Raw genomic sequence first — 18,955 nt, 5'->3', positions numbered from 1 at the left:
TAATGTGGGAGCTATCCTGTAGGGGACCCCACAGGCTTTACTGTGAGTTGTAGCCATGTATTTAGCAGTAGGCTGATCACTTGCATAAGAAAATAGCAATTCTTTACAGCAGTGAATAAAGTAGAGTTAGATGGGTTAAGGGGGAGGAATGGGGAGAGTAGTAGAGACATACCAGTACAGAGGGATAGGTCAAAAAGTGAAATAAGTTTCTGTAAGATTGGATTTTTTGCATTTATAGCAATGGTTATCAATCGTACTGCAGGGATGGATCGGAAGTCTCAGAAAATTGAGGTTGTTGTGGCAGCTGCAGAGGTATTTGTGTGTGTGAGAGTTGACAGCAGAAGAGTTACAGGATATGTTAAGTGGTGATGTCCCATCCTTTCAGGGTGCTGGCATAAGGTAGGAATAAATACATTTAATTAGTGGAGTAGGGGGGGGTGTTAATTTAATTTTATATACATTTGAAATTAGTGAGTATAGTGTTAGATTGTAGGGTATTTATTTAGTACATTTTTATTTTTCATGTAAAGTATAAGGGAGTTGTACTCCAGTCTAGTAGGTGGCAGTAATGCAACAAATTGGATGCCAACCGCCGTTTAACCTCATAGAAGAAGAAGCCATCCCTCTACAAAAATGGCCATGTGGTGAAGATGACTGTGCTGCAGTGTCTCCCTCGCTGCAGTCTCCCTCGCTGCAGCACAGTCCTCTTCACCCACATGGCCACCTGTGTCGATGGCAAAGTTATAGTTCTTAGGGTTGTCCAGGGATTCCACAATACGCTAGTCATGGTTCTCTTGGGTGACGAAGCTCTTGGCTTCCTCCTGGAAATATCAAATCAAAAGTTTATTTTGTCTGGTGCGCAGGATATAAGAGGTGTACATTCTAAAACAATCCAGGGAAATGCTTACTTAAAAGCTCTTTCTCAACAATGCACTGTTCAATATCAAAAGGTAAGAAAATAAAACATCCAGAATAGGATCTTAAAGAGCACAGATCAGATATCTAAAAATAAAAACTAATTTAAAACAAATCTAAGACTATAAACACATAGGTAGTGGTGGGTAAGCCATCCTAGTCAAATGTGCTGTATATGTAAATGTACATCAGCAGTTGTCAAAGTGCTTTACAGTTACAGTAGTTATCTAGCCTAAACCCCACTGAGCAAGAAATGCAGAGGCAGAAGCAAAGTAGTGAGGAAAAACTCCCTAAAAAGGCAGGAAACTAGAAAGAAACCTAGAGAGGAACCAGGCTCCGATTGGTGGCCAGGTAGAGATGCAGTAGTACATGCGGCCATGTAGCAAGCACAGGATAATGTACATTCTCTCCCAATATCACCTGCAGTTAGAATGCATCAGTTTATGTGTCCATAAAACCAGGGTCCAGTCCCTATAATACAAAACCAGTCAGTTTAAACAAAAAAAATCATTTCTGGAAGAGAACTTTGTAAATGAATAGGGTTAAGGGTTTGGTAAAAGCTTTTGTTAAAGTATGGGCAAGTATTCGATAAGCTAATCTGTCTGTCTGGATGCTGGTCAGGAAAGTCCCCATAGTCTCTCCTGTGGAGAGGACAATCCTGGTGTTATGGGATAAGTGAGGAACAGAGGTAATGACGTTTCCATTGTGTCTTTAGACTCCTGCCTCAAGTGGTGCTACCATATAATTAAATGATAACAATTGAACAGAAATGTAATAAGTATTTAAGTATATAGTATCGCCATGGGTGCTACACACCTTACTATGACTCGGGTTGGGATCAATTCCACTTAAATTCAGTCACTTCGAGGCATTCCATACCAACTGACATTCCAAAAGCAATTTCAATTTCCTGAAATTATGTCAAGTGCAATGAAAATATGTTAAAATGTCATTTTCAATTGTCAGAACATCCAGTATTTGGAACAACTGATAGCAGACTGCAGACTTTTGTTGTTGTTGCCTTCAGCCCCGTTTCACACAAACATGCGCGTACTCAATCATTTTCATAACTTTCAAATGCCCATCCCTAGAATTGACCACACCACTGCCTCAACTGCAATTAGGTTACCCAGATTTTTTCCGGTCATGACAAGTGCCATAGAAGTTAAAACCATGTGTCTATTATGTGGGCTACATCACTACCTGACAAAGAACAATGGATAAACATCCTTTCTCTGGGCTCTACACAATTTATTTTCAAAAAGTAACCAAAATAATGTAAAACATTTGTGCTTAGCTCATGATTGATGCCTTAATAGGCGACTATATAAATGGAATTTACCATTGAACAGATTCCCAGACTTCCAGTACTTTTAACCACGAGTAATGACCTGAGGGGTATGTCCTCTTAATATTCTATCTTTCAACTAACACATTTTACACAAAGGATTTTTACACGTTCTCAGTCATTATTAATATTCTTTCTGTGAGTTCGCAGATGTCTTTTCAGACTTGATGCTAACTTCAAGCGAGTTCCACACAAATGACATTGCACTCCCTCACCTCTATGAGTCCTCATATGAACTGTCAGGTTTCCCTTCAGACCGAAGCATCGGCCACATTCATTACAGCGATGAGGTTTCTCCTCGGTGTGAGTCATCATGTGCTTTGACAGGCTTCCATTCTCACCAAAGCATCGGCCACATTCTTTGCACCAAAATGGTTTCTCCCCCGTGTGAATCCTCATATGCTTTTTCAGGTTTGACCTGCAGAAAAAGGCTTTGCTACATTCTTTACACCGATGCGTTTTCTGTTCCGTGTGCTTTTTCTGATGAAATTTCAGACCACCTTTTGTCGTCAAGCATCTTCCACACACATCACATTTAAAATCCCCCCCTCTATGAACACCCATATGATTTTCCAGGTTCTCTTGGTGAAAGAAACATTTGCCACATTCGGTGCAGCAATGTTGTCTCTCCTCCGTGTGACGCTTCATGTGCCGGGTCAGGTAGCAGTTCAGGGTGAAACATTGTCCACATGTGTCGCACATGTATGGTCTCTCATCACTGTGCCGATTCCGCCGATGCCTCATCAGACTACGTGCTGCCTTAAAGCATTTCCCACACACGTCACATTTTAGATCAGGCAATCCACTGGTTTCTTTTCTTGGTCTCTCTTCACGGTGATGATTTTGCTGATGCCTTTTCAGATTAGCTGCTGTCGCCAATAATTTCCCACACACGTCACATTTCAGATCAGGTGACTCACCGGTGTGTTTCCTTGGCCGTCCTCTTCCCCTCTTTGACCTTGACGGTGGTATTCTGCTCACCACTCCACCCACTTTTTCATTGTCACTGCCTGGGTTTACATCAGAGTGGGGCTGATAGTCACTGGTTGATTGGGACTCTCTGTTGCTCTCGTCTTCCGATTCTGTTTGGTTCTCTACTGTTATGATGTTGATAGAGTCCCATATAGACTCTACGGCATCAGATTCCACCGGCCCCAGATTGGCACTCCATTCCTGCTCACAGTGCTGCTGGCCACAGTTAACCTCTTCAGGAAGAGTGAATTGCTGGACTTCTGGAGGGAAGAAAGGATGAAAAAGCAAAATTAAAACGCTGAAAAGTGACAAGAAATGGGGCTACTACCTACCTTTGACTGATTATTGGACTGAGACACACGATGCATCCCAGTGAAATACAATAGGCTTACTCTTTCAGAAACGTATTAGATACCATTGAATACAAAATGGCCTAAAATATAGATTATGAATAACAGTTTTTGCTGTGAAATGTGTAGTCTCTAGCACACTCAGACAAGTGTGCTCTGAAATCGGTGTAGATAGCCGGAGTGAATTTATGAACGCACCCAGAGTCGTCATCTTCTACATGTGGCCGTGTCACTTAGAAATTAATACGTCCTGCAAAGACGTTGGGAAACGCGAGACGTCCGGCGAATAAATTGGCGAGGGATCTCCTCACAGAAAAAGTGGTTTAAATATTGTTATGAATATTCTCTGGTTATCAGAGTTCCACCTGCAACTCAAAACAGGTGTGTATAAGACACCCAGTGCCTTCCGAATCCAAAATGAAGAAAGTATTGCCAAGTAGAGGTTGTTTGAAAATAAGTTTACCAGCTTCGCTATGCCGTTGGATGTCCGATATAGATTCTGAATGCACTGTAAGTATAGGAAAAGTATTCAGACCCCTTGACTGTTTCCACATTTTGTTAAGTTACAGCCTTATTCTAAAATGTATAAAATATTTTTTTCCTCATAAATCTACAAACAATACCCCATAATGACAAAGAAAAAACAAGTTTTTAGAAATGTTAACAAACTTAAACACCTTATTTACATAAATATTCAGATAAAGATAGTTCAAGTGCATCCTGTTTCCATTGATTATCCATTGATTATCCAGCGATTATCCAGTCATTATCCATTGATTATCCAGCGATTATCCAGTGATTATCCAGTGATTATCCAGAAGGACAACCATCTCTGCACCACTCCACCAAATCAGGTCTTTATGGTAGAGTGGCCAGACGGAAGCAGCTCCTCAGCACATGACAGCCCACTTTTGAGTTTTCCAAAAGACACCTTGACTCTCAGACCATAAGTAACAAGATTCTCTGGTCTGATGAAACCAAGATTGAACTCTTTGGCCTGAATGTCAAGTGTTACGTCTGGAGGAAACCTGGCAACATCCCTATGGTGAAGCATGGCGGTGGCGTCATACCCAAGAAGACTAGAGGCTGTTAACGCTGCCTAAGGTGCTTCAGCAAAGTAGTGAGTAAATGGTCTGAATACTTATGTAAAATATTTTTGGTTTGTAATAAATTTGCAAAAATTTCTAAAAACATATTCTTGCTTTGTCCTTATGGAGTATTGTGTGTAGATTGAGGTAAACATTTTTTTACTCCATTTTAGAATAAGGCTGTAATGTGACCAAATTTGGAAAAAGTCAAGGGGTCTGAATACTTTCCGAATGCTTTGTATACAGTGTTGGGGGAGGTACTCTGAAATATAGTTTAACAAGCTACCAATTACATCACACTGGAAGACGTTAAAACTACAGTAAAGCTGTCCTTAAGAGGAATATAGTGTATTTTGTTACTTTGTTACCGTTTGAGTTACTTTTAAAAAGTAGTTCACTACATCAAACCTATCTCATAAACAAATTGTAAGTCGCTCTGGATAAGAGCGTCTGCTAAATGACTTAAATGTAATGTAAATGTAATGTCATATCTACATCTGAAATGTCATATAATACAAAGTTAAGAAACATGACTACAAAAACAGATGTTAACAGTAATAAGATCTGTGTAAGACAGAACGTGAGTGTGTCATTCCAGGTGAAGCTGGTTGAGAGAATGCCAAGAGTATGCAAAGCTGTCATCTAGGAAAAGGGTGGCTACTTTGAAGAACCTCAAATATAAAATATATTTTGATTTGTTTAACACTTTTTTGGGTTACTACAGGATTCCATAGTTCATTCATAGTTTTGATGTCTAAACTAATATTCTACAATGTAGAAAATAAACCCTGGGATGAGTAGGTGTGGCAAACTTTTGACTGGTACTGTACAGTTTGGGAATCCTCTGTAAACGTCATGTGCTCGATGACCTGCGAGTGGAGAAGGAGAGTAATTTCATACAAGAACATTTGTTTCCACCTCTTCTTGACTTCCTTTTACCTTTTTGAAAAAGAGGCAAGGAGAGGATGGAGGAGACGCGAGGAGTCAAGCAACCAATTGAGAATCTTCCTTATATTTTGGGATTCCTCTTCTGTAAACGTAATTTGCCTGATAGACAACGCTTTTGCTAGTCTTTGCTGGTGGACAAAGTCTTATTTCATACAAGCCCATTTGTTTCCACTTTTCTTCTTGTCACCTTGATTTATTAAATGGGGCTTGTGAAGCAAGAGTCCCCACTTTAAATCTTAGACATACTTCAGACGTATTATTCGTTAGGACGCTACTCCTCTTACACCGTTTAAGATAGAAACGCTGTTCAAACTTGCAGAGTGGTCATGCAGACTGGTCTGGATTGAGTTGCTTGAATACAACTTTTTGATATCTTTAATACTTTTCAAACTATTAAGCTTTTTGTCCTCCATCCACTTTCATGGGATTTCCTCAGCATTCTAAAGGGCCCATTGTGACATCATGACTCCCAACATTCTATTCTATGTAACTTTTGACACAAATCTTTTTTTTTTACCACTTTTTACTACTTATCTGCTATTCAAATCTGTTATCGGAACAAAATTACACACACACACACACATGGCCCTTCTCCCCCGATTGCTCAGTTTGGCCAGGCGACCAGCTCTAGGAAGAGTCTTGGTTCCAAATTTATTCCATTTAAGAATAATGGAGGCCACCGTGTTCTTAGGGACTTTCAATGCTGTAGACATTTTTGTACCCTTCTCCAGATTTGTGCCTCGACACAATCCGGTCTCTGAGATCAACGAGCAAGTCCTTCGACCTCATGGCTTGGTTTTTCCTCTGAAATGCACGGTCAACTGTGGGACCTTATAAAGGGAGGTGTGCCTTTCCAAATCATGTCCAATCAATTGAATTTACTACAGGTGGTCTCCAATCAAGTTGTAGAAATATCTCAAGGATGATCAATGGAAACAGGATGCACCGGAGCTCAATTTCAAAGTCTCATGGCAAAGGGTCTGAATACTTTGTAAATAAGGTATTTCAGTTTTTTTATTTGAATACATTTGCAAACATCTCTAAACACTTGTTTTCTCTTTGTCATTATTGGGTATTGTGTGTAGATTGCTGAGGAAAAACATTTATTTAATCAATTTTAGAATAAGGCTGTAATGTAACAAAATATAGACAAATTCAAGGGTTCTGAAGGCAGTGTGTGTGTATATATATATATATATTTATTTGTTTTAGCTAAACAGGTGGGACTCAAAACTGGTGTGGTTCTGCCCCACCTGCCCTGAATGATGAGTCGCCACTGAACAAAACAGCCTAATGCATGGCTGGCTACTTCTGCCTGATTTTATTCCAGACACCGATTTAGATGCAGGTCGTTTAATTCTAACCGCATTTATCCAGACACATATTTAGATGAAGGTAATTACATTTGTAATTTTATGTTCTAATGATCTGTTGTTTAGTAAACATGCCTGGTTGAGAATAAACAATAATAGCAAGCATGGGTTTGGATCACGAGATTATGACAGACTTCATCAGCAATGGAATAATTATATGGACAGACAAAGTAATAATAATAATAATAATAATATATAATAATATATATAATATATAAAGTAGGCCACTTTCTGAATTCAGACTAACTTAAGAGTGCATGGAATCTTGATTTTCAAATCTAAAATCAGAACCCTTTTTCCATTACCACAAAAATACTTTTAAAGAGCTAAAACAAGAGCCACAATTTTAGTTGATGTAGTTACCGTTGACCTTTTTCAAAAAGAGGAGAGAACCACAGCAGAGAAGTGTTGCCATATTCTTGGTTTTCCCACTAATTGGTACTTTAAAAAGGATGTCATGGGTGAAAATGTATTGGTCGCGGGTTGCTGGTTTTTGGGCTAATTTGCACCGCAGCTGCCATGGCAATTTTTAAATGTATATTTCACTGTGACCTGCAGTTTACTGTCAGGTGTGAGTGAGTGATGGGGATGGCCGGAGGGGTGTGTGTCTTGAGAGGACTACAGCTATTGGCTGAGTCACGTGAGCATGAGGAGAATGCGTGTCTAGAATGCACATCTATTTATATGCATCTATATGCACATCTATTTTCAACCATTTTTCCGTAAAACATATTAATACGCTAGAACTGATGCACATCAAGAAATAGTGCAGACAAAGCACTGGAAAACTTTTGGCGCACTAGAGCGCAGTATGTACATTCGCTTGGAGGTGGTTTAAACTGCAGTTGAATGTTGTTATTACTAGAAAAGGGTATAAATCTAATTTTATTAGTCACATGCGCCGAATGAAATGCTTGCTTACAAGGCCCTAACCAACAATGCTGTTTAAAAATACAAATAATAAGAAATAAAAAGGAGCAAGTAAAGAGCTAAATGTTTTATGCATGCTTAGTTCTTGGGGGCTGCACAAGTGGGTGCTGGTGGGGGCTGCACGAGTGGGTGCTGGTGGGGGCTGCACGAGTGGGTGCTGGTGGGGGCTGCACGAGTGGGTGCTGGTGGGGGCTGCACGAGTGGGTGCTGGTGGGGGCTGCAGTGGGTGCTGAGTGGGTGCTGGTGGGGGCTGCTGGTGGGGGCTGCACAAGTGGGTGCTGGTGGGGGTGGAAATCTGAAATGGAAGTTGAGATTCCCTTGTGTGGTTCTTTTTATTTGTTAAGTCCTCAATGAAACTGACATTAAAATGTGGAAATTGATACATTTGCCTTTGTTGGCCATCAAGTAAACTAATTGATATGCCATTGTAGGCTACCATTTGATACAATAAATATGTTGATATCAATGGCTTCATTGCAAATAAATTTGTGCCACTTGTGTAGCATACATGGAGCTGACAAACCAATTTAATAAGTAGCCTTTAACTTCAGTTCTTTTGTTGTAGCCATATGTTACTATGCAAATTTGAATGGACGTTTAATTAATTAAATTGGAAGTTATCAAAGTTCTATCGCAACTGCCGATCAGTTGCTAGAACACATTAGATTGATGGTAACAATAGTCAGATTAGGCTACAGGGAGAAAAATAAATAAAACTATATTCACTTCATATTTACTTAACCAGGCAAGTCAGATAAGAACAAATTCTTATATACAATGACGGCCTACCAAAAGGCAAATGGCCTCCTGTGGGGCACACACAAGAGAGACCACACTCCATAAAGAGAGACAACACTCCATAAAGAGAGACAACACTCCATAAAGAGAGACAACACTCCATAAAGAGAGACAACACTCCCTAAAGAGAGACAACACTCCCTAAAGAGAGACAACACTCCATAAAGAGAGACAACACTCCCTAAAGAGAGACAACACTCCCTAAAGAGAGACAACACTCCCTAAAGAGAGACAACACTCCATAAAGAGAGACCTAAGACAACAACATTGCAAGGCAGCAACACATGACAACCCAGCATGGTAGCAACACATGACAACCCAGCATGGTAGCAACACAATAACAACATGGTAGCAACACAATAACAACATGGTAGCAACATATTATTAATATTTAATTAATATTAATTGAAATTATGACCCCATCCTCAGTAGCCATTTTCCTGCAGGCTATTGGGAAACACAAGTACTTCTTACCTCGAAATCCCCTCGCTATTCACGTGGAAAAATTAGTCTTAATTTGTCTTAATTTGAAGCTGCTAGATCATTCAATTTACATCAAGCCTACATCTTGTCTAGGCTACTGTAGATCATCTAAAATTAGATGTAGGCCTATCAGGGGCTATAGGATACCATTTATAATGGGGTTTAGTCTCAACATCTGGCACATAAGAGCACAATTGCAGGAAAATAGCCTAACATTAGTTTATGTTCATCCAAGTGTTTCTTGCTCAGAGACTGAGATCCTCTGTCCAACTTTCATCACTCAAACTCTCCTGTCAGATTTATCTATAGTTATGCACATGCGCTAATTGTAATTATTCACCTACCTCATGCCTTTTGCACACAATGTATATAGACTCTCCTTTTTTCTACTGTATTATTGACTTGTTAATTGTTTACTCCATGTGTAACTCTGTGTTGTCTGTTCACACTGCTATGCTTTATCTTGGCCAGGTCGCAGTTGCAAATGAGAACTTGTTCTCAACTAGCCTACCTGGTTAAATAAAGGTGAAAAAAAGGGGGATTTATTTACATTTATAAACCTAGTTCAGCCTGAATGCTGCTTGGCTGAAAGCCAAAGTAAATCAGACCATATACCACAGGTATGACAAAAAATTTGTACGATTCTAATTACTTTGGTAACCAGTTTATATAATAGCAATAAGGCACCTTTGGAATTGTTGGTATATGGCCAATGGCTGTATCCGAGGACTCCTTGTTGCGTCATGAAGGAACAGCTCTTAGCCATGGTATACTGGCCATATACCATACTCATAGCAGTCATACGAGTTAGAACGACATACATTGATGGAACATTCTTTGGCGAGTTTAATTAGGGTGTGAAATCAAATTTGCCTAGGTTCAGGCCTTTTGGGCAGGTTTTGATTCGTCTCAAAATTTCTCAAAAAAACTTTGTCTCGAAAATGTAGCTACACCTGGCAACCCTGCGGAGGAGAGACGCGAGAAATTGAGCAAAACATTTTAGGTTCTACCACTTGGTCAGTATATGGCTAATTTGTGGTACGCAAAGCCTCTAAAATTGTGATAAATGTCAAATGAACGTTAAATAGAGAGATATAGTCACAAACCTGCTAATCTATGCAACTTTATCTCTGGTTTGAAAACCAAATCCAGGATTCTTCGTAAACGTTCATTCGCCCGAATCAAACGGCAGATTTCTTCCTGGTGCTCTGCTATCGTTTTTTTAACTGCCACGGATATCTCCAAAGGAACTGCGATTAATTTTTCGTTGAGAAACAGATTAAGCAGCTGTAGTTTATTCATGGTAGGGAAGAAAGGGATGAGATTGAGAAATTGTTGTTTTTGCAGCAAGATTCGCAAGTTACGGCCGGACACAACGCTGCTGCTTCTATGGTATCATGGCGGTCCGCAAAAAATATTTGAAGTGCATGCCGCCACCTACTGTGCTGGAGTGTACGATCAATCATGATCTCCCCAATTCTGTACTACCATGAAAATAACATTCAAAACCAAATAAATCCCTAACTTCTAACACACCCTCCCCCCAAACCCCCTTTCCCAACCCCATTAAACTTGATATATATCATGCTGAAACACTCCACCCTTCAGATTGTTCAGCATGTCAACAATCATTTCAACAGTAACATCTGTAGGCCATCATTGTAAATAATCATTTGTTCTTAACTGACTTGCCTAGTTAAATAAAAAATAAAATAATATTTTACTCCAATATCTCTTTTGCCATCTCCACAATAACCTTCAACCTGGCATTTCTGCTTTCCACAACCCAAGTCGTATTGATAACCTTACCATGAAAAGCTATGAAGTCAACATTATTGTTATGCAGGTGAATGAGGACCCAAAAGCAACTTGGCGAAAACAGAGTCTTTAATCCAGTAAAGTAAATCTACAATCATAAAGCATAATTCCACTCGTAATGACGAGAACAGACTGGAGACTCGATCATGAACTGCAGGTTGCCTCGGGAAGGCACTTGAACGTAGCAGACTCAGACACCTGCTCACCACGCAGCATCTGAGGGAAACACGACACGACAGGGCGATACACAGACACAGCACGGTGAACAATAGACAAGGATCCGACAGGGCAGGAACGGAAAACAAGGGGAGAAATAGGGACTCTAATCAGGGAAAAAGATAGGGAACAGGTGTGGGAAGACTAAATGATTGATTAGGGGAATAGGAACAGCTGGGAGCAGGAACGGAACGATAGAGAGAAGAGAGAGAGGAAGGGAGAGAGAAAAAGGGGAACGAACCTAAAAAGACCAGCAGGGGGAAAACGAACAGAAGGAAAAGCAAAATGACAAGACAATCTAAGACAAAACATGACAATTATTCATTATCAAAGTGTGCTTTGACACCGCACATTCATGAACACAAGATTTCTGAACAGGCCTCGAAACCATGCCAGGACCATCGGAAGCACCATCCCCGACAGTAGGGTCGGACCATCAAGTTAAATCCAATATTTTCATATTGGACATACATATTCCACCATACAAAATGATCTGTACGTCGATTCTACTCAGGAGCACTTCTAGTTTCCAAATCCACAGTTTACACTCTGAGGAACATCACTTATACTACAAACAAACGATATACAGTTGAAGTCGGAAGTTTACATACACTTAGGTTGGAGTCATTAAAACTCATTTTTCAACCACTCCACACATTTCTTGTTAACAAACTATAGTTTTGGCAAGTCGGTCAGGACATCTACTTTGTGCATGACACAAGTCATTTTTCCAACAATTGTTTACAGACAGATTATTTCACTTATAATTCACTCTATCACAATTCCAGTGGGTCAGAAGTTTACATACACTAAGTTTACTGTGCTTTTAAACAGTTTGGAAAATTCCAGAAAATTGTGTCATGGCTTTAGAAGCTTCTGATCGGCTAATTGACATCATTTGAGTCAATTGGAGGTGTATCTGTGGATGTATTTCAAGGCCTACCTTCAAACTCTGTGCCTCTTTGCTTGACATCATGGGAAAATCAAAAGAAATCAGCCAAGACCTCAGAAAACAAATTGTAGACCTCCATAAGTCTGGTTCATCCTTGGGAGCAATTTCCGAATGCCTGAAGGTACCACGTTCATCTGTACAAACAATAGTACGCAAGTATAAACACCTTGGGACCACGCAGCTGTCATACCGCTCATGAAGGAGACATGTTCTGTCTCCTATAGATTAATGTACTTTGGTACGAAAAGTGCAAATCAATCCCAGAACAACAGCAAAGGACCTTGTGAAGATTCTGGAGGAAACAGGTACAAAAGTATCTATATCCACAGTAAAATGACTCCTATATCAACATAACCTGAAAGGCGTCTCAGCAAGGAAGAAGCCACTGCTCCAAAACCGCCATAAAAACAGCCAGACTACGGTTTGCAACTGCACACGGGGACAAAGATCGTATCTTTTGGAAAAATGTCCTCTGGTCTGATGAAACAAAAATAGAACTGTTTGGCCATAATGACCATCGTTATGTTTGGAGGAAAAAGGGGGAGGCTTGCAAGCCGAAGAACGCCCTCCCAACCATGACGCACGGGGGTGGCAGCATCATGTTGTGGGGGTGCTTTGCTGCAGGAGGGACTGGAACACTTCACAAAATAGATGGCATCACAAGGAGGGAAAAGTTGTGGATATATTGAAACAACATCTCAAGACATCAGTTAAAGCTTGGTAGCAAATGGGTCTTCCAAATGGACAATGACCCCAAGCATACTTCCAAAGTTGTTGCAAAATAGCTTAAGGACAACAAAGTCAAGGTATTTGAGTGGCCATCACAAAGCCCTGACCTCAATCCCATAGAAAAAGCTTGTGCGAGCAAGGAGGCCTAGAAATCTGACTCAGTTACACCAGCTCTGTCAGGAGGAATGGGCCAGAATTCACCAAACTTATTGTGGGAAGCTTGTAGAAGGCTACCCGAAACGTTTGACCCAAGTTAAACCATTTAAAGGCAATGCTACCAAATACTAAATAAATGTAAGTGAATTCTGACCCACTGGGAATGTGATGAAAGAAATGAAAGTTGAAATAAATAATTCTCTCTACTATTATTCTGACATTTCACATTCTTAAAATAAATTGGTGATCCTAACTGACCTAAAACAGGGCATTTTTACTAGGATTAAATGTCAGAAATTGTGATAAACTGAGTTTAAATGTAGTTGGCTAAGGTGTATTGAAACTTCCGTCCTCAACTGTATTTATTCAAAAGTCAAGAGATGCAATTGGGTTAAAAAGCATACTTTATTCATAACAAATATCACAATGAAGTTAATTAATCAAATAGTTTTCATGAAATGTATCAATCAGTATAACAGAAGTTTCTAATTATATGCAAGATCCTCTTCATAGAGTCAGTCCCCTGGGCACAAACTGGTTGAATCAACATTGTTTCCACGTAATTGTAAGAAAAATATACATGTGATAATTGGAGGGATATTAACCTGTAGCAACATGATCTCACTAGGATACTGCCTCAAAAATATATACTTGATTTGTCTCGCCAAACACTTGACCTGGTGCATATTTTGGCAAGTAAGGCTGGCTGATTTAAATGTGTGAAGTCTGGAGCCTTCTCATCATCAGGATAATGTAGGTAATTTACAGGTATACCAGACAGTTAACACTCCATTTACTGATCACATTGTTTCCATTGTTTTTGCTGAAGCAGTTAGCTTCTCACCTAATCACCTGCTAATAGTCAGAATGTGTCACCTCAGTTATAGGGCAAAGCCAACAGTGCAAGTCTGGCATAGAATGGCATTTTATTTCACACTGGAAGCAAACAAAGAGTAAGCTAAAATAGTTAAAGCACAAAAGTGCAGAATGGACCCATGTTTTATGGACACAAACAATCAATAGTTTTTCCTGTACAGTGCTATGTGTGTACCATTTAGTGTCCAGGGGCCACACGCAAAACCTATTTGACCACAGTAAAAGTCTAGCAACACTTCCTATGACCTAGCTTTTTCTTCAAACTCATCTGTTTTGTAGTCTAGGGATTCTAGTGAGTAGACTAGACCCTGGTTCTATGGACACACAAATGATTGTTTTGCCTGTACAGTGTCCAAGCACCCCACATTAAACTGTTTGACCACCGTAGAAGTCCAGCAGCACTTCATATGACCTAGCTTTTTGTTCAAACTCATCTGTTTTGTGCAGATAATTGTGTACAGTGCAATGTATGGGTCTTTCTATAAACAATAGGGCACATGTGTGACATTGGGATCAACATTTCAAAATGGTTTGAAACCAAAATAAAACTTATTTTTATGCAGTTCCACATGTGCTTAGAAGAATATATGCAAATTGGCCCATAACTCTACCTATACAACAAAATAGGCCTAGGATTATACATTCTTTAAGCATTTAAAATGACAATTTTCAAGGACCTCAATTTTATACAATTGTAGAATTTATTGAATAATGTGGACATACCTGACTAAATAAATAGAAAACACGAACTCATTACCATGATGCCTTCTTTCTTAAATCTAAGGAGGCCGTGCTGTCAACCATTCAATCAATCAAATGCATTTATAAATCCCTTCGTACATCAGCTGATGTCACAATGTGCTGTACAGAAACCCAGCCTAAAACCCCTAACAGCTAGCAATGCAGGTGTAGAAGCACGGTGGCTAGGAATTCTCCCTAGAAAGGCCAGAACCTAGGAATAAACCTAAGAGAGGAACCAGGCTATGAGGTGTGGCCAGTCCTCTTCTGGCTGTGCTGGTGGAGATTATAAACCTAGAGAGGAACCAGGCTATGAGGTGTGGCCAGTCCTCTTCTGGCTGTGCTGGGTGGCGATTATAAACCTAGAGAGGAACCAGGCTATGAGGTGTGGCCAGTCCTCTTCTGGCTGTGCTGGGTGGAGATTATAAACCTAGAGAGGAACCAGGCTATGAGGTGTGGCCAGTCCTCTTCTGGCTGTGCTGGGTGGAGATTATAAACCTAGAGAGGAACCAGGCTATGAGGTGTGGCCAGTCCTCTTCTGGCTGTGCTGGGTGGCGATTATAAACCTAGAGAGGAACCAGGCTATGAGGTGTGGCCAGTCCTCTTCTGGCTGTGCTGGGTGGCGATTATAAACCTAGAGAGGAACCAGGCTATGAGGGGTGGCCAGTCCTCTTCTGGCTGTGCTGGGTGGCGATTATAAACCTAGAGAGGAACCAGGCTATGAGGTGTGGCCAGTCCTCTTCTGGCTGTGCTGGGTGGCGATTATAAACCTAGAGAGGAACCAGGCTATGAGGGGTGGCCAGTCCTCTTCTGGCTGTGCTGGGTGGAGATTATAAAAGAACATGGCCAAGATGGTCATAGATGACCATGCTATGACCGTCAAATAATAATATCAATTTCAATCAAGCAGAAAACAACAAATGATCAACATCAATTCAATAGGGATATTTTTAGAAATAGGGCCTAACATAGAATAATGTGGACGTTGTGTTGTTATGCGTTAATAACATTTAGACTACGTTACCCAGAAGGCTAGGCGGATGGTTAAATAATACCTTGCATGGCTAAACATGGAGTTTTCTAGCTGAAGTATATGTTCATTAAAAGTAGTTAAACCTACGCCCAAGTTTGTCATTATATAAGGAATAAACATAACAGACGTGTCTGACTAAATAAATTGGATGCATGCATGTCGATTTTCTGAAGCCTATTGTTGCCGAAAAGCAGGCACAGATAATACATCCATGAATAGCCATAGCATTAATCTCACCATTTCACTCTCACCGTTGCTGGTTTTATAACGAGAAAGCGACCAAAAACTTGTTGTTGAAGCCAACATGTTGTTGTCCTCATAATAACCGCACGTGGTTTTACCGCAACAGAGTAAGTAGCACAACACCCTTCAATTGAAGCAACAGGAAACAAAGGAAAGTGGCCACATCTCTCACAAAAACAGATCAAAATTGAAATCATGCATCATTATAAGGCAGCAGGAGAACTTGTAAATTGGCTACAATAATTGTAAGGACTTTTCAAGTACCAAATTGAGGAAATATTTACATTTTCAAGGTAGGCATATTTCCAGTGGTGTAAATTACTTAAGTAAAACTACTTTAAAGTACTATTTTTTTGGGGGGGGGGTATATCTGTACTTTACTATGTATATTTTGGACAACTTTTACATCACTACATTTCTAAAAAATAAAAAAAATTGCGCTTTTTACATTTTCCCTGACATCCAAAATGATTCCTTACATTTTGAATGCTTAGCAGGACAGGGAAATTGTCCAATTCACACACTTATCAAGATAACATCCCTGGTCATCACCACTGTCACTGATCTGGCAGACTCACTAAACACACATGCTTCATTTGTAAAGGATGCCTGAGTGTTGCAGTGTGTCCCTGGCTCTCTGTAAATAAATGAATACAAGAAAACGGTGCCGTCTGCTTTGCTTTATATAAGGCATTTGAAATGATGTATACTTTTACTTTTGATACTTAAGTATATTTTAGCAATTACACTTAAGTACTTATACTTTATATAGCAATTATACTTAAGTAGCCTACTGTATACATCACATAAAAGTATAGCATTGTACAGAGAAAACCTATAAATTGTGCCCGTAAAAACCAGGGTCCAGTCTACTCACTAGAGTCCCTAGAATGCAAAAACAGAGTTAATAAAAAGCCAGGTCAAAGGAAGTGTTGCTGGTCTTTTGTATTTATTATGGATCCCCTTGGCAGCAGCTACTCTTCATTTACATTTACATTTAAGTCATTTAGCAGACGCTCTTATCCAGAGCGACTTACAAATTGGTGCATTCACCTTATGACATCCAGTGGAACAGTCACTTTACAATAGTGCATCTAAATCTTAAAGGGGGGGGGTGAGAGGGATTACTTATCCTATCCTAGGTATTCCTTAAAGAGGTGGGGTTTCAGGTGTCTCCGGAAGGTGGTGATTGACTCCGGCAAAATGGAGGCAGTTATGCAATTTTAAAAACATTACATTCACAGAATTCACAACTGTGGTCAAACAGCTTAAAGTGGGGCTTAATGAAAACATTAAGCTTAAAAGAAAATACTTGAGTCATTGCTTGCACAGGGGGTCAATGTTCGAGTGCGGGGGGGGGGGGGGTGTCGTGTCAGAGAAGAGTCCAAAGTGTAAAACTGTACATGTTTAGAGATCACGTAGCCCTCCCCACCTCTCCCTACCTTAAAGTATTTTCCCCACACATTTGCAAGAGCTGTTTTCACAAATCAGACAAGATGCATGTGTGGCAGGCCCTATTCAGGTGATTGATGTCGTAGAATGGTGCAGTGGGTATTGTGGAATATTTTCATGGAAAATCTACCTTGAATTTACAAGCAGAGTCCACTCTAATGACCATATCATACAGTGCCGTGAAAAAGTCATTTCCCCCTCTCAGATTCTCTATTTTTGCATATGTTTTTATATTGAATGTTATCAGATCTTCAACCAAAACCTAATATAACCTAATATAACCTAATAGATAAAGGGAACCCGAGTTTACAAATAACAAAGTGATGCATCACCCAATGCCCCCGTGTGAATGACCCCTTACACTCAATAACTGGTTGTGCCACCTTTAGCGGCAATGACTCCAACCAAACGCTTCCTGCAGTTATTGATCAGTCTTTCACATCGTTGTGGAGGAATGTTGGCCAACTCTTGCATGCATTTTTCTTTTTCTAAAATGGTATTTTAGTAAATACTTTAATGCTTATTTTTCTTAAACTGCATTGTTGGTTAAGGGCTAGTAAGCACTTTACTGTAAGGTTGTATTTGGTACATGTGACAAGTCAAATTTGATTTGAACTGCTTTAACTCAGCGACATTTGTGGGTTTTCAAGCATTAACTGCTCATTTAAAGTCCTGCCATATCTCAACTGATTAGGTCTGGACTTTGACTAGGCCATTCCAAAACTTCAACATCTCCGTTGGGATTAGGTCTGGACTTTGACTAGGCCATTCTAAACCTTCAACATCTCCATTGGGATTAGGTCTGGACTTTGACTAGGCCATTCTAAACCTTCAACATCTCCATTGGGATTAGGTCTGGACTTTGACTAGGCCATTCTAAACCTTCAACATCTCCATTGGGATTAGGTCTGGACTTTGACTAGGCCATTCTAAACCTTCAACATCTCCATTGGGATTAGGTCTGGACTTTGACTAGGCCATTCTAAACCTTCAACATCTCCATTGGGATTAGGTCTGGACTTTGACTAGGCCATTCTAAACCTTCAACATCTCCATTGGGATTAGGTCTGGACTTTGACTAGGCCATTCTAAACCTTCAACATCTCCATTGGGATTAGGTCTGGACTTTGACTAGGCCATTCTAAACCTTCAACATCTCCATTGGGATTAGGTCTGGACTTTGACTAGGCCATTCTAAACCTTCCACATCTCCATTGGGATTAGGTCTGGACTTTGACTAGGCCATTCTAAACCTTCAACATCTCCATTGGGATTAGGTCTGGACTTTGACTAGGCCATTCTAAACCTTCAACATCTCCATTGGGATTAGGTCTGGACTTTGAATAGGCCATTCTAAACCTTCAACATCTCCATTGGGATTAGGTCTGGACTTTGACTAGGCCATTCTAAACCTTCAACATCTCCATTGGGATTAGGTCTGGACTTTGACTAGGCCATTCTAAACCTTCAACATCTCCATTGGGATTAGGTCTGGACTTTGACTAGGCCATTCTAAAACTTCAACATCTCCATTGGG

The 18,955-nt window shown here is 40.1% G+C and overlaps 1 protein-coding gene across 2 annotated transcripts; it reads right to left on the bottom strand.

The window, feature by feature from the left end:
• Window positions 1–497: 497 nt before the first annotated feature.
• LOC124040382 (oocyte zinc finger protein XlCOF6.1-like) lies at window positions 498–10,584 on the bottom strand. Of its 2 annotated transcripts, XM_046357529.1 has the most exons (3): window positions 10,312–10,584; window positions 2,479–3,495; window positions 498–1,386 (listed from the first exon to the last, which is right to left on the bottom strand). In XM_046357529.1, the coding sequence occupies exons 1-3, from the start codon at window positions 10,505–10,507 to the stop codon at window positions 1,352–1,354; spliced, it is 1,248 nt and encodes a 415-aa protein (XP_046213485.1). In that variant the 5' UTR covers window positions 10,508–10,584; the 3' UTR covers window positions 498–1,351. The 2 variants fall into 2 exon arrangements, with proteins under 2 accessions (XP_046213485.1, XP_046213484.1); XM_046357528.1 differs by having other exon boundaries at window positions 498–3,495.
• Window positions 10,585–18,955: the final 8,371 nt, after the last annotated feature.

Source organism: Oncorhynchus gorbuscha, linkage group LG07, assembly GCF_021184085.1.
Source record: "Oncorhynchus gorbuscha isolate QuinsamMale2020 ecotype Even-year linkage group LG07, OgorEven_v1.0, whole genome shotgun sequence".
Lineage (NCBI taxonomy): Eukaryota > Metazoa > Chordata > Actinopteri > Salmoniformes > Salmonidae > Oncorhynchus > Oncorhynchus gorbuscha.
This window is presented reverse-complemented; position numbering and strand designations above follow the sequence as displayed.

What these genes read in the sequence shown, in the direction of transcription:
- LOC124040382 (XM_046357528.1), bottom strand. Translation starts at nt 10,507, where the DNA reads ATGAATAAACTACAGCTGCTTAATCTGTTTCTCAACGAAAAATTAATC. An exon ending in AAAGTTGCATAGATTAGCAG is followed by an intron (nt 3,496 to 10,311) that starts GTTTGTGACTAT and finishes TCTTCCCTCCAG; the next exon opens with AAGTCCAGCAATTCACTCTT.